A 20,014-nucleotide genomic window follows, 5' to 3' on the forward strand; every position below is an offset into this window, starting at 1 on the left:
CAGCATATTATGACTGAGGAAACAAAAGTCCTTCCATTTCTGAGGTCCTTGGTTTTCTCAGTAAAGAATTTTGATAGATTCAAGCCATACTCATGACCCATTAAACTGCAAAATCTGGAATTGTCCCATGTTAACCCAAGCCCAGCCTATTCGTGAAAATGATTCACCTGCAGAGCAAATGATTTTCTTTTATATTCATTTGTGTACAATATCATACATAATATATAGAAAATTCACATTATTCTGCCTTTCACGATTTTCCTTTAGATTTTATTATAATGATTTTAATTCCAACATTTCCAGTGTCACCACATTTTATGAATTTCTCCCCACCCTTATCTATTTCATATTACAGACTTTTTCTCTATAGTTAAATATGTCATTTTGTAATGACGAGCATCTGTTACATCCTTGCTGATGGCATTAAGCCACACGATGAAGTCAATAATTTATTTTCATTCTGTTTTACAGTTGTGTTCTTTTCTTTAATTAATTAATTTATTTTGAGGGGGGAGGGGCAGAGAGAGGGAGAGAGAGAATCCCAAGCAGGCTCCACACTGTCAGAGCAGAGCCCAATGTAGAGTTTGATCTCACAAACTATGAGATCATGACCTGAGCCAAAATCAAGAGTCGGACACTCAATTGACTGTGCCACTCAGGCACCCCACAGTTGTACTCTTTTTTTTCACTATCAAAGTTTTCCAGCAGAACAAGCCTCATTTGGAAAACACAAGAGAGGAAGCCCAGAAGGAACCATAAGTAAAGCACGGGTTTTGGAGTCAGTAAGACCCGGCTTGGATCCTGGTTCCACCACTGATGATCCTGAATCACTATATCTTCTGTTTCCTCATCTGTACAATGGAAAGAATAATAATAATTCAGCTCTGAGAGGGTTATTGTAAAACTGAGAACTAATGTATGAGAAGCACCTGGCAAACAGAAAGCACTCTCACTGATATGACAAAAGGAAAGATGGAGGGAAGGAAAAAAGAAAGGGAGGAAGGGAGGAAGGAGGGAGGGATGAAAGAAGGAAGGAAACAAGGAATAGAGGAAGGGAAGAAGGGAGGGAGGGAGGGAGGGAGGGAGGAAGGAAGGAAGGAAGGAAGGAGAGAAGAAAGGGAGAGAGGAAGGAAGAAAATGAGGGAGGGAGGGGGAGGAGATGAAAAGAGTAAAAACGACTCAGAAAAATTAGAAAATACATGCAGGGGACTTCTATTTCTGGAATGACACACCCACTGAGGAAAAATCTAGAAAAGCTGGAGAAAATATTTAAAAGCAGCTTCTTGGAGATACAACAAGACAGAGAGGAACTACAGAGCAGACTCAGGGAGCATGGAGGTCCATGGAATGAAGTTTAATATTTGCCTGGACTAATTCTCTCCTTGGGGTGTTTTCAAATTCCAGAGAGATGACGGAAAGGCCAAGAGGCTGAGCAGAGTTTCTGTCTGCCTCACAGGGCAAGAGGAACAGGAGTTGGAGACTAGGGCCTGTTGAGAGTGGGGTCCTTCTGAGCCCTGACCTTTTGGGTCAGAACCCTAAAGGGTGGCTCCCCAGGAACAAATGAACCATGATGAGACAGTTCCTCAGGGCACTGAAGCTCAACTTCAAATTATCCCAACCCGTAACATTACGACTATCCCAGATTTCTAGTCACCTCAAGCACCTGGCAGAAGCAAATAGAGATCTTTTTGCAGGAAGTTATCACCCTAGGTCTGCACTAAAAAGCAAAAAGCAACTCTGTGCCTGCTATTTACAAGAGACATAGCACACTTAGAATGTAAAGAAACAGAAAGACCAGCGCCCTTGGGTGACTCAGTCAGTTGAGCGTCTGACTTCGGCTCTCATGGTTGGTGAGTTCAAGCCCTACATCTGGCTTGCTGCTGTCAGCATAGAGCCTACCTTGGATCCTCTGTCTCACTCTGTCTCTGCCCCTCCCCAACTCGTGCTCTCAAAAATAAATACACATTTAAAAAAAAGAAACATAAAGACCAACAGAAATAAGGTGGAAAAAGATACACCAGGCAATTCACTGTTCAGCAGAAGAAAGCTGGATAGTGATGTTAATGTCTGGAAAAGTAGACTTTATCTCCACTAGAAATAAAGAGTAGGCTTCTTAATAATTAAAGTTTCAGTTCACTACTAAGATAATAATTCTAAATGTGTATGCTCTTAATATTGTTTCAAAATATATAAAGAAAAAACTGACAACTATAATGACAGACAAATGTATAACCATAGCAGGAATTTTAACACACCTCTCTTGGTAACTGATAGAACAAACTGGGGGAAAAGATTAGCAAGGATATTGAACATTTGAACAACAGGGCACCTGAGTGGCTGAGTCAGTTAAGCGTCCGACTTCAGCTTGGGTCATGATCTCACGGTTCATGGGTTCGAGCCCCACATTGGGCTCTGTGCTGACAGCTAGGAGCCTGGAGCCTGCTTCAGAATCCGTGTCTCCCTCTCTCTCTTCCCCTCCCGCACTTTTGCTTTCTTTCCATCTCTCAAAAATAAATAAATGTTGAAAAAAATTAAAGAAGAATATTTGAAGAATATAATTAGCAAACCTGACCTAAACCCGACACATACAAAACTACTATGCCTAACTACTACAGAGCTTTTCTTTTTCTTTTTTGATATTTATTTATTTTTGAGACAGAGATAGAGCATGAGCAGGGGAGGGGCAGAGAGAGAGGGAGACACAGAATCCGAAGCAGGTTCCAAGCACAGAACCTGATGTGGGGCTCAAACTCACGAATCACAAGATCATGACCTGAGCTGAAGTCGGACGCTTAACTGACGGAGCCACCCAGGTGCTGCACAAGTACACACAGAACATTTATAAAAACTGACTATATCCTGATCCATCAAAGAACTAAAAAGACGCAGAGTATATTCTCGGACCAAAATGTAGAATAAAGAACAAGAGAGGCACCTGAGTGGCTCAGTTGGCTAAGCGTCTAACTCTTGCTTTCAGCTCAGTTCATGATCCCAGGGTCATGGGATCAAGCCCTGCATTGGGCTCTGCACTGAGCATGGAGCCTGCTTGAGATTCTCTCTCTCTCTGTCCTTCTGCCCCTCTCCCCCACTTACTATCTCTCTCTCAAATAAATAAATAAATAAATAATAAAACAAAAAAAAATAAAAATATTACCAGAAAATCCCCAGTATTTGTAAATTAAAAAAATATGCTTCCAAATAATCTAAAGACTTGAGAAAGTAGGACTATGAAAATTGGAAACTATTTTGAACTGAGTGACAAAGAAAAAAACTACATGTCAAACTGGATATCGGCAATCTTGACCCTCATGAAAGTTACACAGATATTTGCTTTGTGATAATTCACTGAACTACACATTATTTGGAGGAATGTTTTTCTGTGTGTGTGTTATATTTCATAATACAATTAAAAAAAAAAATAGGAGCACCTGGGTGGCTCAGTCGGTTAAGCCTCCGACTTCGGCTCAGGTCATGATCTCATGGTTTGCAAGTCCGAGGTCCCCGTCAAGATCTGTGCTGACAGCCTGGAACCTGGAGCCTGCTTCCGATTCTGTGTCTCCCTCTCTCTCTGCCCCTCCCCCCTCATGCTCTCCCTCTCTCTCTCTCTCTCTCAAAAATAAATACATATTTTAAAAAATTAAAAAATTAAATTAAATTACAAAATACAGCAGAGGGGTGCCTGGGTGGCTCAGTTGGATGACAGTTGGACTCTTGATTTCAGCTCAGGTCATGATCCCAGGGTCATGGGATCAAGCCCCATGTCAGGCTCAGTGCTGAGCGTGGAGCCTGCTTGGGATTCTCAATCTCTCTCTCTCTCTCTCTCTCTTTCTCTCTCAAATAAATTCTTCATTTAAAAAATAGAACAGAATTGGAAAAGAGGAGGGGCCAGAAACTGAGAATTTCTGAACACTCCCAAGCAAAAGGACCCCAGATGACAGAACAGCCAGTAAATGCTGAGGACCCTGACCAGCAAAGGATGGGGTCCTGAGAAGTAGTTGGAGGAGCTTCCCAGCCAAATCCAGGAACTGTGTGTGTCCCCGGCTCAGAGCAGCATGGGAAGCCAGGTTGCAGCCTCCAGTTCAGGGCCTCACGCACACTGTCCAACACGCTGAGCAGCTAGCTGGCCTCTGTTCTACAGAAAATGCATTTGTCATCTCTGGAGGAGTTGGGTTCTAGGCCCAGTTTACATACACACTCCCCTCTCCTGAAGCCAGAATACCTCCTTAGAAGACAGTGTATGGTCAACTAATGTTACTCAAATATGCCTCTTATTGAGGGACAAGGCGCTGTACCCATGCGCATGTGCAGGCACACACACACACACACACACACACACACACAATACATAAACTTCACCATGTACAATACAGTACTCTCCCTGGAAGGAATTTTGGTGAAACCAATTTATCTGTTTATAACTCCAGAGATCCCAGGGGGTGCCTGGGTGGCTCAGTCAGTTAAGCATCTGAATCTTGGTTTCAGCTGAGGTCATGGTCTCGTAGTTCGTGAGGTTGAGCCCCACATCTGGCTCTGCAATGGCAGTGCAGAGCCTGCTTGGGATTTCTCTCTCCCTCTCTCTCCACCCCTCCCCAGCCTGTTCTCTCTCTCTCTCTCTCTCTCTCTCTCTCTCTCTCTCTCTCTCTCTCTCCCTCTCTCTCTCTCTCTCTCTCAAAATAAATCAATAAACATTTAAAAATTATAATTCCAGAGATCCTGGAAAATTAGCTCCCTTTGAATATTTGTGCTCAGCCAGCCATCGGGTAGGCAGAACCTTCATGTGGTTCTACCAGGGCAAAGCCTGCTGATGAAGACCAGGACTACCTGCCATGCTGGGAAAAGGCCAGTGAACCAAGGAAAACTTAGCAAAGACCTTCACGTTAAGAGAGTTCATGCTGGCTACCAAAACTGACTAAATCCACAGCTTGCAAACCTGGCTGATCATTAAAATACTTGTGTGCCTTCTTAAAATTACAGATTTTCAGGCTCCACCCTAGACCTATGAAGATCCTAGGAATCTGTGTTTTTAACAGACTCGCCAGGTGCTTCTGATAAGTGTCCAGGTCTGGGAATCACTGATACGAATCTTCATTCATGAGCAGACAAGCACAGATCACACCGTGCATGAAGAAAATCAACCGCCTGAAAGAGGGGCAGTGTTTGTCAAGGAAACAGAATTTAAGCAGGAAACGGGAAAGAACTTTCCAGTGTCAACCTGTGTCCTCGGGGAGATGGGAGAGGAGACTGCATACATTAAGAGCAGGAGGCTCTCCACCCCACAAGGTTCCTGCCTGCTGCTGTACACTCAGGTCACAGTCACTGGTTCCAGTAGAAGCCTTCCCAGATAACCATCCGACCCAGCCCTGAGGCCACGGCTGGGCGGGGAGAGGAGGGGATCCACTCCCTGCTGGTCTGGACACTCCCCGACTTCCCACATCTCTGTCAGGATGATTAATTCAATAGAAGACTATAGACTGATGGTAGGGAATAGTCACGCTGTACCAGTAAGGAAGAGAAATGGATTCTAAGACTGTACATACAATATGGTCTCAATTCTTTTAAAATTAAACACACCCCTACACACACTCACACACAAGTCTGGAAGGATATAAAACAAATTGGTAACCCACAAAGGTCTTTTCTAAGGAATCAGAGTACAGGGGATTTTTCACTTTGTTCTTTTCACTAAGTTTTCAGCAATGAAGCCATCTTACAGCAATAATAATGAGGGGGAAAAAAGCAATGAAATATATATTTACTTTTAAATCAGCACACAGCTAAGATAATAGGGCCTCACGGCTCCGTGACACTTTCCTGACGACCCCAGCTCCACGAATTCAGGTCATCCCAGACACCCCCTTTGTCTGGTAGACTCCCACATTCCAGCAGGGTTCATGGGAATTGGGGGGATTAAATGAGATAAAGCTCTTGACACAAGGCTCGGCACATGGTAAGTGCTGGACAGATGGTGGCCATTTCATTACCCGCATTGTTCCTTCCACCCACCAGACCCGTAAATTCCAGGATGCCAGACCACAGGCCAGTTCTAGGGGTGAAGCCACTGCTTTTTTATCACTCCCTCTGCTCCTAGAGAAAAGGACAGTTTGTAAGGAACCCAGTGTGCTGGCAGAGGTAAGCCTGAGAATAGGAGAGCCCCAGGAAGGGCCTGACTCCCGGAGTGTTCTGTCTATGAAACCTGGGCAAAGTCCAGTATGTGGCAGTAACTGCCCCAACCTTTATGAAAAAAAACTGAAAAAATGCTGGACAAGCTGTCTCAGAAGGCTTGAACTCAGGTACCAACCAGTCTGGCTCACTGGGAGACCTTCCTCTCTCTGGATCTCAAGTCTCCACAGAGGAAATATCACCCAAATATCACCCACTCTCCACAGGGAGTTGCAGACCCAGTGAGGAAACGCAGAGCTGTGAAGGGCTGTGTTCCTGGGACAGGGCTGTTTTCTCTATTATGGCTACCTGAAAGGCTGGGTTTGCCCAGGCTGTTGGGGCACTGCTGCCCCGCTGTTATTTGGGGGAACCCAATCCTGCTATCTAGGGGTTTGGGGGCAGGGACCCGCTGCCCATTGCTCTCAACCTCAAGCTCCCAGGGCAGCCCCGTGATCCTCCTGAGAGCCTGGTCACTCCTGAAGAAGAGAATTCTCCCTAAGTGCTGTGAGTCCGACATCCACTGGAGCTTCCAACGCGAGCCCACAAGGAGCCAAGGCCACCCGGGCTGACCTGGCACCTGTCCTGTCCCTGAGCCAAAGGAAAGAGGATGGAGGAGGCCTTGAGATATAGTAACAAGACCCTGATTTAACCCTGAACTGTTGGCTAGAGGGAATCTCCAGTGGAGCAAACCGGGTCTCTGAAAGATGAACTGAGGCGTGATGATTCCAGCCAAGTGAGGCACAGCCAGCCACACTTAACACCACTGGCCAGGCAGCAGGTGCTGCGCCCCGTAGCTCGCTCAGCCTGGGTCCGTGTGCCTTGAGCTCCTCCTGGGCACCCACAGGAGGAAGGGGCCAGAGGAGGTACCCGCTGCTGCCAGCCTCACCTATCACGGGGCCGGGGGTGGGGACCTTTCCGGGCGCTGAGCGCAGGGAGAAGCAGCCCAGGCAGCCAGCCATCCCGGGCACTTACCAAAGGTGGTGAGGTAGAAGGACAAGTCCGGGTGGGCACGCCGGCTCCCGAGGGAGACGCGGTGCAGGGAGCGCTCCATGGCGTCCTGCTTCCGCCTGCCAGGAGCGCCCGTAACCCGAGGCGTCTGTGTTGCTCCCCAGTTACCGAGGCAGCAGGTTCACCCGCCCCCGCCCCGCGCCAGTGTCCCGGAGGCGGGAGCGGGAGGCCGGCTGCAGCGCGCGTTTGAATGGGCCGGCGCGCCGGGCCCTGATTGGCCCGCGCAGGTTTGAATGGGGAGGTTTCCACCTGACCGATCAGACGCCGGCCCCAGGAGAGGAGGCGCTGGCGCCCCAACAGCGAGGGCAGCGGCCACAGGGGCAGCCGGGTGGCCGTCCTCCCAGCTCCCCACCGCAGCCCTCCCCGAGGAGCCAACAGGACTGGGCGGCCACACCGGGGCTCCTGGCTCCAGGACCGCTCCAGGCTGGAAGTGCCAGCCCCATGTGAGGCCCGCGGCCGCTGGCGTGTCCATGCAGGCGGGCTTGGCCTGCTCACCCAGCTCCCCTAGGCCAGCAATTAGCCAGGTTTGTAACCTGCTTTGAAGCTCAGACCTGTAATCACCGGACCCAAGCAAGGGCAAAAGGAGCCTCCTCCCGGCCCAGTGCAGTGGGGTTTGGAAAAGTGTTCATGCTTCAAGCCGCCCCTTCCCAAACTCTGCCCTATCTGCCCCTTGACCCTCCTCTTGGATGAGAGCAGCCTGGCACAGGTCCAGACCAAAGCAGCTTGCTCCAGCCAGCCTCACAGCCACCCCCGCCATCCCCACTCCCCATCTGCAGCCTGGTGCCCTGGAACTGGAGCACAGGCCCTCAGTAGCTAAGGGGACAGAAACGCACAGTATGCACAGAGGGTAGGCGCTTTCAATATCCAGAGCCAGGTACCAGGAGGCAGAGGGGGAAGGAAGGTCAGTCCCTGCACTGCTTTGTCAGCAAACATTCATGGAACACCTCCTGGGAATAGTTTCACACCAAGACATCTGCTCTGCAAATCTCTGACTGTTGCTGCTGTAGGAGGGAAAGCTGCTGGTGGTCTAAAAATGGGAGGTGTTGGAAGTTGCCAGATGGATATCTGTGGCTAGGGGATCTACTCAAGACAAGGTTGGAGGATGCAGGAGAGAAAGTGGGGAGAAGAGTTATATGTACTGAGTAACAGGCACGAGGGGCTGAGCTGGGCAATTTACACGCATCATCTCATTTCATCTTCACAGTGATCCTAGAAAGAAGCAGCTCCACTCTGCCAGGGATACATCTGAACCTCAGGCAGAGAGGGTAGGTGACTTGTCCAAGGTTGGCGGAGCTGAAATTTGAACCCAGGCCTGCCTGCCCAAAAGGCCGTCCTCTTATCTGTTCTTTGGCCTCCATGCCTGCCCCATGGCCAACAGCAAGTGTAGACTGGAGACTTGCCTTCTTGAGGCAGGTAAGGAAACTTGAGGCCACAGGGCCAGCTGGCTACCAGCGGGGAGCAGAAACTAGAGAAGGAGCCCTGAAATCAGCAAACCAGTGGTCAAGTGCAAATGAGTCACGTAAAGGCCAGTGGATTGTTTGAAACCTGGCATCTTGTGAAGCCCTGCTCTGCCCTTGACCCAACCCCCACGCCACAAGCACTGCCGGTAGCAGGGGCGAGCCTACTCCCCTGGCCCCAGCCAATGGCAGATGGACTTACCTGCACCCTGGATTTGAGCATGCCTGATTCTCCTCCTGGCTGGGGTAGTCTGAGTCCAGGCATCCTTTCTGTGCAGAGTGGTATGCTGGCCCTGCCATTCCTTCCAGCCAGGGAACATGGGCAACCTCGGGCTCAAGCCACAGGACGCAGAAAGGACACCGAGGCTACAGGTGTTATAGACCTGCAGGAACAAGATGGGAGCATGAGTTAGGCATAACCTGAGATGCCACCTAAGAGGGATGCTCTTTCCCAGTAGGAATTAGAAAGCATGGCGTTCTAGAGCCAGGGCAAAGGAAGGTCCACAGGGAAGGGGAGAGTGATGTGCCCAAGGTGAGAGTGGCCCTTTCGCAGCTCTACCAGGGACCACTGAGCAAAGCGCAGATGCACCCTCAGGAGGGGGGGACCCAGAAGAGCAGGACAGAGTTGCACTATCTGAATGTGGCATGGGGGTAAAGACTGAAGCCCACACTGGCGCTTCACCCCCACTCCGGATAAAGGCGCACTCAGCAGCTAACCTGTTCAGTTGGGAAAACCTAATGCCATTCTGATCCTGATCTGACCCCTCGAGTGGCACCATCTCCACCACCTTAACCATCAACAGTAAGGCCCCTTAGTAGAACACTGGACGCGTCCTTCTCTTAAAGGGGGAGGTCACTCTTTTCTCAGGAGAGGGAGAACAGAAGTGAGTGGGAGCCTGGCCGGTGGCACCACAGGAGAAACTGGGCTTATCTACCCACACTACTGTCCAAAGGGGACATCAAGGGGGCGCCTGGGTGGCTCAGTCAGCTGAGCGTCCGACTTCGGCTCAGGTCATGATCTCACAGTCCATGGGCTTGGCCCCATGTCAGGCTCTGTGCTGACAGCTCAGAGCCTGGAGCCTGCTTCAGAGTCTGTGTCTCTCTCTGCCTGCCCCTCTCCCACTCATATTCTCTCTCTCTCTCTCACTCTTTCAAAAATAAGCAAACAATGAAAAAGGAGCATGGGACATACATAAAGGGTTGTGGTTGTAGCCCTGCTCTCCCCAGGAAGGCAGGGGAAGTTTTCAGACCAAGCTTGTCTTTCTGGCATGCCCTGGGCCCTCTAGCACCCCAGGCTGTGGGCCTCAGTATCTCTCTTACACCTCACACACCCCACACGTACACAAGCATACTCCAGACACTGTATACACATTGCACATACTCTACACGCATACATATACATACCATAACACTTCCCATGTACACACATACAAAAATACACCACACACACAAATGCACGTACACATACACACCACACACAAATACACACACTACATGCATACCTCACACATAGATACAACGCACCCTACACACTACAGATGCATCCTTAGCACATACACAAACACAAACACACAGTATGTGCACACACACACACACACACACACCATACTTAAATACGCCATATTCACAAACTTAGATTGATTATAGGCATTTTTAAAGAGTGATTTTGGGGGCGCCTGGGTGGCGCAGTCGGTTAAGCGTCCGACTTCAGCCAGGTCACGATCTCGCGGTCCGGGAGTTCGAGCCCCGCGTCAGGCTCTGGGCTGATGGCTCAGAGCCTGGAGCCTGCTTCCAATTCTGTGTCTCCCTCTCTCTCTGCCCCTCCCCGTTCATGCTCTGTCTCTCTCTGTCCCAAAAATAAATAAATGTTGAAAAAAAAAAATTAAAAAAAAAAAAAAAAAAAGAGTGATTTTTGTATCAAGAAGAATAAAGATCACTTGGGTTAGAGGGAAGGGATCAAAAGGATTTATTTGGGTACATTTTTACATTAGCTATCAAAGAATTGTAGTGCATTTGAGATATCATGTAGCCCAATATCCAAAACATTTTGAAAATAATAATAAAGGGGACTAGAACTACCAGATGTTAAATGAAATTATAATAATGTAGTACCAGACAGAAGACAAGCAGGTCAATAGAAAAGAATAAAAAGTTCAATGATTTTATTTAGAAAACAAGAAAGATTTTTTAAATTAAAAAAAATTGTTTTAATGTTTCTTTTTGAGAGAGAGAGAGAGAAGGAGCATGAATGGGGGAGGGGTAGAAAGAGAGGAAGACACAGAATCCAACGCAGGCCCCAGACTCTGAGCTGTCAGCACAGAGCCCGACACAGGGCTTAAGCCCACGAACACTGAGATCATGACTTGAGCTTAAGTCAACGCTCAACTGAATGAGCCACCCAGGCGCCCCAAACAAAGATTTCTTTTTTTTTAACTGAAGATTCATTTCAAAAAGTTAAAAGAGGAAGAAACTAATTTGGGTGAAAAAAAATTTAATGTTTATTTACTTTGAGAAAGAGAGAGAGAAAGAGTATGTGTGAGAGTGGGGGAGGAGAAGGGAGAGGGAGAGAGAGAATCCCAAGCAGGATCCGCACTCTCAACACAGAGCCCTACTCAGGGCTCAAACCCACAAACTGTGAGATCATGACCTGAGCTGAAATCAATAATCAGACACTGAACCTACTGAACCAACTAAGCCACCTAGGAACCCCTCAGATGGAAAATTTTTAAAGGAGCAATTAAGTTAAAGTTGAAATTTATTTTTTAAAAAAATAGAATTCAACAAGGGAACCAGAGCCTGATTCTTTGAAAAGACCTATAAATTAGAACTCAGGCAAAACAGGAAAAAACTACAAATCAACAAGTGTAGGAAAGAGAGAGACAGCCATGATACAAGATAAAGGATCAAGGTAATTCTTTAAATTATAAGAGAAAACCAATGCAACCTCATTCCATAATTTGAAAATCTAGGGGGAAAATGGGTGATTTTCTAGAAATTGTTAATTACTGAAATTGATACAAGAATTTGAAATTTTTAGTAGATAACTAACCATATATAAAATACAAAAGGAAATCAAAACTCTACCTGAAAAAATTATAGAAGACCCAGAGAGTTTTAGAGGTCAATTCTATAAGACCTTTGAAAAACAGTACCTATGTAATTTAACCTGTTTCAGAACTAGAAAAAAAATTGGAAGATTTGTCAGTGCCAGCTACAAAGTTAGACAAAGACAAAAACCAGCTAAATTTAGCAACAGAAAACTACAGACCAAAGGTCAAAGAGAAAAATAAGAGTAGGGGCACCTGGCTGATTCAGTCGGTGGAGCGTGCGATTCTTGATCTCAGGGTTGTGAGTTCGAGCCCCACATTGAGTGTAGAGATTACTTAAAAATAAAATATTTTTTAAAAATAAGAGTAGAGGGGCGCCTGGGTGACTCAGTCGGTTAAGCGTCCGACTTCAGCTCAGGTCACGATCTTGCGGTCTGTGAGTTCGAGCCCCCCGTAGGGCTCTGGGCTGATGGCTCAGAGCCTGGAGCCTGCTTCTGATTCTGTGTCTCCCTCTCTCTCTGCCCCTCCCCCGTTCACGCTGTGTCTTACTCTGTCTCAAAAATAAATAAAAATGTTTAAAAAAAAAAATAAGAGGGGCGCCTGGGTGGCGCAGTCGGTTAAGCATCTGACTTCAGTCAGGTCACGATCTCGCGGTCCGTGAGTTCGAGCCCCGCGTCGGGCTCTGGGCTGATGGCTCAGAGCCTGGAACCTGCTTCCGATTCTGTGTCTCCCTCTCTCTCTGCCCCTCCCCCGTTCATGCTCTGTCTCTCTCTGTCCCAAAAAATAAATAAAGGTTGAAAAAAAAAATTAAAAAAAATAAATAAATAAGAGTAGAAATTGGTGAAATACAAAACATACATAGAGGCGCTCTATTAAAAATGTGACAAAACTGAGCCCATATTCTCCCAGTTTTGCCACATTCTGTTTTTTAAAGAAAAGCGAGAAATCTCAAATTTTTAATTTAGTATCTACCAATTTTTTAACATGGGCAATTCATTCAAAAAACTGTAAAATATGGGGTGCCTGGGTGGCTCAGTAGGTTAATTGACCTACTCTTGATTTCAACTCAGGTGATGATCTCACAGTTTGTGAGCTTGAGTCCCGCATTGGGCTCTGAGCTGACAGGGAGGAGCCTACTTGGGATTCTCTCTCTCCCTCCCTCTCTGCCTCTTACCCTGCCTCATGGGTGCGTGTGCACTTTCTCATTCTTTTTCAAAATAAATAAATATTTTTTAAAAAGAAAAATTGTAAAATATTTTGTAGGCCAAATACAATATGTCTCTGTCCTATAACTAGTTTGAAATCTCTACTAGACCAATCTGATTTATGAATATAGACACAAAATTCCTAACTAAAATATTAGCAAATCAAAGCTGCCAGTATATTCATGATCAAATGGTATTTATTCTAGGAATGCAAAGATCGTTCAAATTTAATGAGCATGTTAGTTCAGAGGTTGGCAAACTATGCCTATAAGTGGACTAAGAATGGATTTTACACTTTAAAATGGTTGGAAAAAATTAGAAGCTTGTCTGTGGCCATAAACAATTTAAAATTTTTTAGTTAAAAAATGAATTTAGGGGCGCCTGGGTGGCTTGGTCGGTTAAGCGTCCGACTTCGGCTCAGGTCATGATCTCACGGTCCGTGGGTTCAAGCCCCGCCTCAGGCTCTGTGCTGACAGCTCAGAGCCTGGAGCCTGCTTCAGATTCTGTGTCCCCCTCTCTCTGACCCTCCCCTGTTCATGCTCTGTCTCTCTCTGTCTCAAAAATAAATAAACATTAAAAAAAATTTTTTAATGAATTTAAAATATTTATAAAATATATGGCAAATATGTATATATGAATCAAGAAGTCTTACAAATCAGTAAGAAAAATATATAAATGTACCAAGAAACATGAATAATCATTGCACCAGAGAGGCAGTGTAATTGACTAATGCATAAAATACTGGTAACCAGAGACAGAAAAATATCATCCGCCTCCAGGAAGTCCAAGCATTTCTACTGATGAGGCAACTAAGGTTCAGCGTTGTTAACTGTATCAGGTTGCCAAAGCAGTAAATAAACAGTGGAGAAATCTGAATCCAGCCAATGAATCACTATAGAATGTCATCTTTCATACCAGTCGTCCTGCTCAGAAAGGCTAGGTTACAAACAAGGGGGCCAAGACTCCTATGGCTACTGACACATTAAAATTCAGTTCAACCAGGCGCCTGGATGGCTCAGGCATTAAGCATCCGACTTCAGCTCAAGTCATGATCTCACTGTTCACGAGTTTGAGTCCCACATCGGGTGAGCTCGAGCCCCGCTTTGGGTGAACACAAGCCCCACTTCTCTCTCTCTCTCTCCCCCTTGCTCACTTACACCTTTTCTCGAAATTAAGAAAGAAAGAAAGAAAGAAGAAAGAAAGACGTTTAAAAATATATTAACTAATTAAACTTAAAAAATAATTTAAAAATTCAATTCAGTAGCTAAGCACTACTTCATGCTGAGCCTTACACTGAGTGCTGGGGTTCTAGAAGTGAACGAGGTGGAGCATATGATCTAGTGGGAGGTTGGATGGGTGTGACAATAGAGGAACCGTCCTGCCAACCTGTGGCAAACAGACTAACGGCTCATTCGGTCTGGGGAGCTGGGCGGACTGAGATGGTAAAGGAAGTCAGAGAGGACTTTTCAAAGAAAGCGATCTGAAGGATGATTTAGCCAAGCAAAGGAAGTGAAGGTAGGGTTACAGGCAGAAGGAACAAAACAAGCAAAGGCCTGAAAAGGAGAGCAAATCGTCATTCTCTGAGGAGCACAAGGATGGGAAGCGTGGAGGAGAAAGTCAGAGTGTGGGCATAGGAGTAATATGCAAGAAGGTAAACACACAGGGCTTCGTGTGTTATTAAAAAGGATCTTCATAGGTGGTTCCCCAGATGAAAATCAGAGCCTGATCCCCCACCCCAAGAAAAGCAGAAAGAGTGCTGGGTGAGCAGAAACTCTACATAGACACCACCCAGAGGAACTATCAAAAATGTACCTCCTGAAAGTTTTAGCATTTGTATTTCTGTAGAAAGGAAATGGGTTTGTTCTGCGTAAGAGCAGGCAGCCTCACCCCTGGAGATTGTGAAGACTGGGTTAAACCCAGCCTGAAAAAATTATAGGTCTCTAGACAGTTTTCATCTTTTTCTTTTAAACTTCAACCCATATTAGGAAATGCATATTTATAATGTGAATCCAATGACGTGCTGGAGCCAATTCATACAGGCCTGTGAGGGAAGATTCAATTTTCAGGATTTTGCAAGCTGATTGTTAAACAGAGCCATTACTAAAATTACATTATGTACGGGCACCTGGGTGGCTCAGTCGGTTAGGCATCCGACCCTTGATTTCAGCTGAGATCATGATCTCACAGCTCATGAGTTCAGGCCCCGCACAGGTTCAATGCTGTCAGCACAGAGCCCTCTTCGGAACCTTTCCTCCACTCGTGCTCTCTTTCTCTCAAAAATAAACATTAAAGAAAATTCTCAAAACTCATTCCTAGTTATTTTACCATATTTTATTGTTATCTATATGCTACTGTGCAACTCTCCCCAACTCTATGTGCAGTGACATCACACTGGTACCTTGAACCCAAACACGGTGGGAGTATTTGCACTAAAGAGATTAACAAGTGTTACAAATAAGGGGTTTTTTTAATTTTTAATTAAAAAAAAAAATTTTTTTAATGTTTATTTATTTTTGAGAGAGACACACAGAGTGTGATCAGAGTAGGAGCAGAGAGAGAGGGGGAGACACAGAATCCGAAGCGGACTCCAGGCTCTGAGCTGTCAGCACAGAGCCCGACACGGGGCTCAAACTCACAAACCGCGAGATCATGACTTGAGCGGAAGTCGGACACTCAGCTGAGCCACCTAGGTGCCCCAATTTTTAAATACATAACTTATTGTCAAGTTAGCTAACATACAATGTATACAGTGTACTCTTGGTTTCAGGGATAGATTCCCATGATTCATCAATTGCATACAGCACCCAGTGTTCATCCCAACAAGTGCCCTCCTCAATGCCCATCACCCATTTTCCCCTCTCCCCCGCACCCCCCCCCCCCCGCCCCGCCATCAACCCTCAGTTTGTTCTGAGTATTTAAGAGTCTCTTATGGATTGCCTCCCTCTCTGTTTGTAACTAATTTTTTTCCTTCCCTTCCCCCGTGGTCTTCTGCTAAGTTTCTCAAATTCCACATGAGTGAAAACATATGATGTCTGTCTTTCTCTGACTGACTTATTTCACTCAGTATAATCAGCTCCAGTTCCATCCACATTGTTACAAATGGCAAGATTTCATTCTTTTTCATCTTCGAGTAGTATTCCTTGTATATACAAATCACATCTTCTTTATCCATTCATCAGTTGATGGACATTTAGTCTCTTTCCATAATTTGGCTATTGTTGATAGCGCTGCTATAAACATTGGGGTACATGCGCCCCTATAAATCAACACTCCTGTATCCTTCGGATAAATTCCTAGCAGTGCTATTGCTGGGTCGTAGGGTAATTCTATTTTTAATTTTATGAGGAACCTCCACACTGTTTTCCAGAGTGGCTGCACCAGTTTGCATTCCCACCAACAGTGCAAGAGGGTTCCCGTTTCTCCACATCCTCTCCAGCATCTATAGTTTCCTGATTTGTTCATTTTAGCCACTCTGACTCGTGTGAGGTGGTATCTCAGTGTGGTTCTGATTTGTATTTCAATAAGGGCTTTAAAAAAAATTTTTTTAATTCTTTTAAGTGTATTTATTTTAAGAGAGAGAGTGAGTGGGGGAGGAGCAGAAAAAGATAAGACAGAGAATCCCAAGCACTGGCAGTGCAGAGCCCAATGCAGGGCTTGAACTCACAAACCATGAGATCATGACCTGAGCCAAAGTTGGATGCTTAACCCACTGAGCCATCCAGGTGCCCCACAAATAAGGGCTTTATTTGGTTTGTTGATTATGCAGATTAGGATGTAACTCTATTTGTCAAAACACCATTTAATTGAAACTGTAGGTTGACTATGGATATAAGAGTTAGGAAAAAATCAATGGACACATCCTGCGAGAATCAATTCACTATATGGGATTCACAATAAAGAATCTTTGTATATGTTAACCAAAAAAAAGAAAAAAAGAAAAAAATGGAGCTGGGGCTTTGTCCTAAGAGCACAGGCCAGTCATCAAAAGATTTTAAGCAAAATTAAAAAAAAAAAAAAAGACTTTAGTTCTTATTTAAAAAAAATCACTCTGGCCAGAGTTGGAAAAAAAAAAATGGATGGGGGAGAGGACTGGCACGAGGGTTGGGAACAGAAAGTAGTGTTAGGTGAAGTCTTTTCTAGGAGCCCAGACAGAAGATGATAGTGGCTAGAAGGGATGGAAACAAGTAGAATCAATAGGACTTGGTGATTGATTGGAAGATAAAATGCAAAAAAAGAATCCTGACATAGGCAATTTGATGTTTAGACGTGCCCTTTACAGGGGCGCCTGGCTGGCTCAGTCAGTAGAGCATGCGACTCTTGATCTTGAACTCGTGAGTTCAGGCCCCATGTTGGGTGTAGAGATTATGAAAAATAAATAAATAAATAAATAAATAAACTTTAAAAAGAAGAATAAGGGCCCTTTACAGAGATGGAGAACATGAGAGGAAGGGCCGAACTGAGACTGAGTAACCCATGTGCTATCCAAGTGGAGATGTCAAGTGAACAGCTGAAGATACCGGACAATAAGCTCAGGAAAAATATTTAGGCCAGAAATACAGACGTAGAAATTCCCAGTAAAGCCATAGACATGGATAAGAGATCCCAAGGAGCATGTTAAATGTGAGAGGAAGGCTCAGGAAAGAACCAAGGAGAGTAGCAACTGAAAAGACAGGCAGAGGAAGAAAGGCAAGAGAGAGAGAAGGAAGGCCAGGGAGCATATTAAGAAGGAAATACTTGTGAACAATGTCAAATACTACTGAGAAGTCAAGTAGGTTAATAACTGAGAAGTGTCCATTGGATTTAGCAACAAGGCAGTCATTGTTGACCTTCCATCCCAGAATAAAATGCCGGGAGGCAACAGCTCCACATGAATGAAAACGTACCAAGTTCACTCTAAAAGGAAAAATACCCTGGGCTCGAAGCCAGAGAATATTCTTGGGTCAGGTTTTTTTCTTGTCATAAATTTAACCAGCTGGAATTCTTTGTAAACTGGTATTTTATTCACCCTTGAAATACAGGATTTGCTTTTTTTAAGTATGTCTGTAATTCTTCTTTAAGGTAGAACCCAGTATCTTTGGGTTAGTGGTTCTCTACAGGAGCAGATGCTGGTGGCTGGAAGTACCACCAAGAACTTAAACTTGCCTCGGATAGAGAAGCCTTTGGTGATCTAAATACACAAACAGGGTCTAACTGGGAACCAAGTAAAAAACACAAGATTCCAAGTGAGCCAAGAGGTATTGTTCCAAAGTAGAAGAGACCAGGATATGAAAGCAATCTGGCTGTGGCATCTGTCACCTCACTGATGACCAGCATTGATTCAGTTGATCTGTCTGGCTAGGTGAGTATCCTCCTCCTCCCTAACTGCTCCATGTGCCATGTGCATTCCTCCCAAAGTTGCAGGCTTGGTCAAAGTGGATGACCTTCCCCAATAGAGGAGGACTGTTATTTGGTCAAGGGTATATGAGTGCTCCCCTGCTAGAACCTCTGAACAAGCTTTGAAAATACAAGAGACCAAAGCCCTCACCACCAGAGGATTGTGAAATAGCAGACTAAGTCCAAAAGCCAGAGACTTGACAAAAGCCAGAGGGGAAAAGCAGAGTCCCCAGTCTCTCCTAGAATGGCTCAGTGTCCTTATAGTTATGTTGGAAGCCCTTTTCCTAGCCTGACAATGAGCAACTTGGCATGGCACAGTCAAGGGTTCCAGAAGCCCTCAAAAAGTCTTCTGCACTTAAATAATATAAGCTTCTGCCTCCAGCGAAGGTGGAGGGATTGGAGGACATCTTGGGACTGAAACAAATAAAAGACTGGACAAAAAAAAAATGTAACAATGATGTTCAACATATTAGTGGGGATCCTGGGTGGTTCAGTCGGTTGAGTGTCCCACTCTTCATTTCAGTTCAGGTCATGATCTCATGATTTGTGAGATCGAGCCCCGCATCCAGCTCTACATTGTCAGCGCAGGGCCAGCTTGTGATTCTGTCTCCCTATCTCTCTGCCTCTCCCTACCCCGCCCAAAATAAATAAATAAACATTTTTTAAAAATTCGCTCTCTCCCTCTGTCCCTCTCCCCACTCACACTTTCTCCCTCTGTGCAAAATAAAAAATAAAATAAAATAAAATAAAAAAGATATTAGACCTCAAGCAACAAGGACAGTGATCTCTGAGAAACAGAAAACCAACAAGATGAGCCCTACGATTGCCCCAGCTTATTGCCCAGAAAGATTTTCTAAAAGGGGCAGGGAATATAGGCCAATTCCATATCCATGAGTTGAAGAATTCAGGAGGCCAGGGCAGCTAGAGTTCATCGGACAGAGTGTCAGAGAGGGAAGAGCTGCACAGGAGAGACCCCTAGGGATCTGTACAGCATCTCTCTCCAAACCTTCATATAAGCACCTATAAGCTCACAGGTATGAGGAAAGTACCCAAAGCTAAGGGAAAAGGGTAAAGTACCCCAAGGGAAAGAACCACTCAAAAGATTAGAGGAAACAGTTTTGAATCTTATACAGGGCCAGGAATAGTGCTTATTCTCATCAGCCAGACTGGTAGGGAAGACCTCCTAATTCCTGGGGGCACTGGGGTAAGGGGTAGGGACTCAGAAGGGTTTGCCTCAGTTGTGGGGAGTGATCAGCCCTGGACTAAATGACACTCTGGTCCTATCCAAAAGTCAGACCCCAAAGGATTGAAAGCTTGAGCAACTTAACAAGCTCAAGAATATTTAGAGGAATGCAAAAAATACACAACAATCAACAAGGTAAAATTTACAATGTCTGGCATCCAATAAAAAGTTACAAGGAGTGCAAAGAAGCAGGAAAATGTGATCCATAATAAGGAGAAAAATCAAGCAACAGAAACCAATCCAGGAATGACACAGATGTAGACAAGCACATTATAATGGTTATTACAGCTGTATTCTTATGTTCAAGGAGCACTTTAAAAGCATGTTGATATGTGGAAAAAATAAAAAAGACCAAACTGAACATCTAAAGGTGAAAAATATAATGTCTGAGATGCAAAAATACACAGGATGGGGTTAACAGCAGATTAGACACTGTAAGAAGAAGAAAGATTAGTGAACCTGAAGATAGAAACCATTCAAAATAAAACATACAGAGAAAAAGGACCCCTCCAAAAAATAAAC

At 45.2% G+C, this 20,014-nt stretch overlaps 1 protein-coding gene across 5 annotated transcripts in view; it reads right to left on the reverse strand.

Annotated features, from left to right (window-relative positions):
* The window catches only part of RGS3 (regulator of G protein signaling 3), a 140,283-nt gene that overhangs the window by 114,781 nt on the left and 5,488 nt on the right, over positions 1–20,014 (reverse strand). For 2 of the 5 annotated variants that reach the window (XM_047830320.1, XM_047830318.1), the window contains exon 2: positions 8,827–9,007. In XM_047830320.1, the coding sequence (XP_047686276.1) occupies positions 8,827–8,944 (118 nt within the window). In that variant the 5' untranslated portion in view covers positions 8,945–9,007. Of the gene's footprint in view, positions 1–7,131; positions 7,260–8,826; positions 9,008–20,014 lie in introns of those variants that run through there. The other 3 variants (XM_047830319.1, XM_047830324.1, XM_047830321.1) reach the window with 2 other exon arrangements.

The sequence above is a fragment of the Prionailurus viverrinus genome, chromosome D4, assembly GCF_022837055.1.
Source record: "Prionailurus viverrinus isolate Anna chromosome D4, UM_Priviv_1.0, whole genome shotgun sequence".
In the NCBI taxonomy this organism is placed as follows: Eukaryota; Metazoa; Chordata; class Mammalia; order Carnivora; family Felidae; genus Prionailurus; species Prionailurus viverrinus.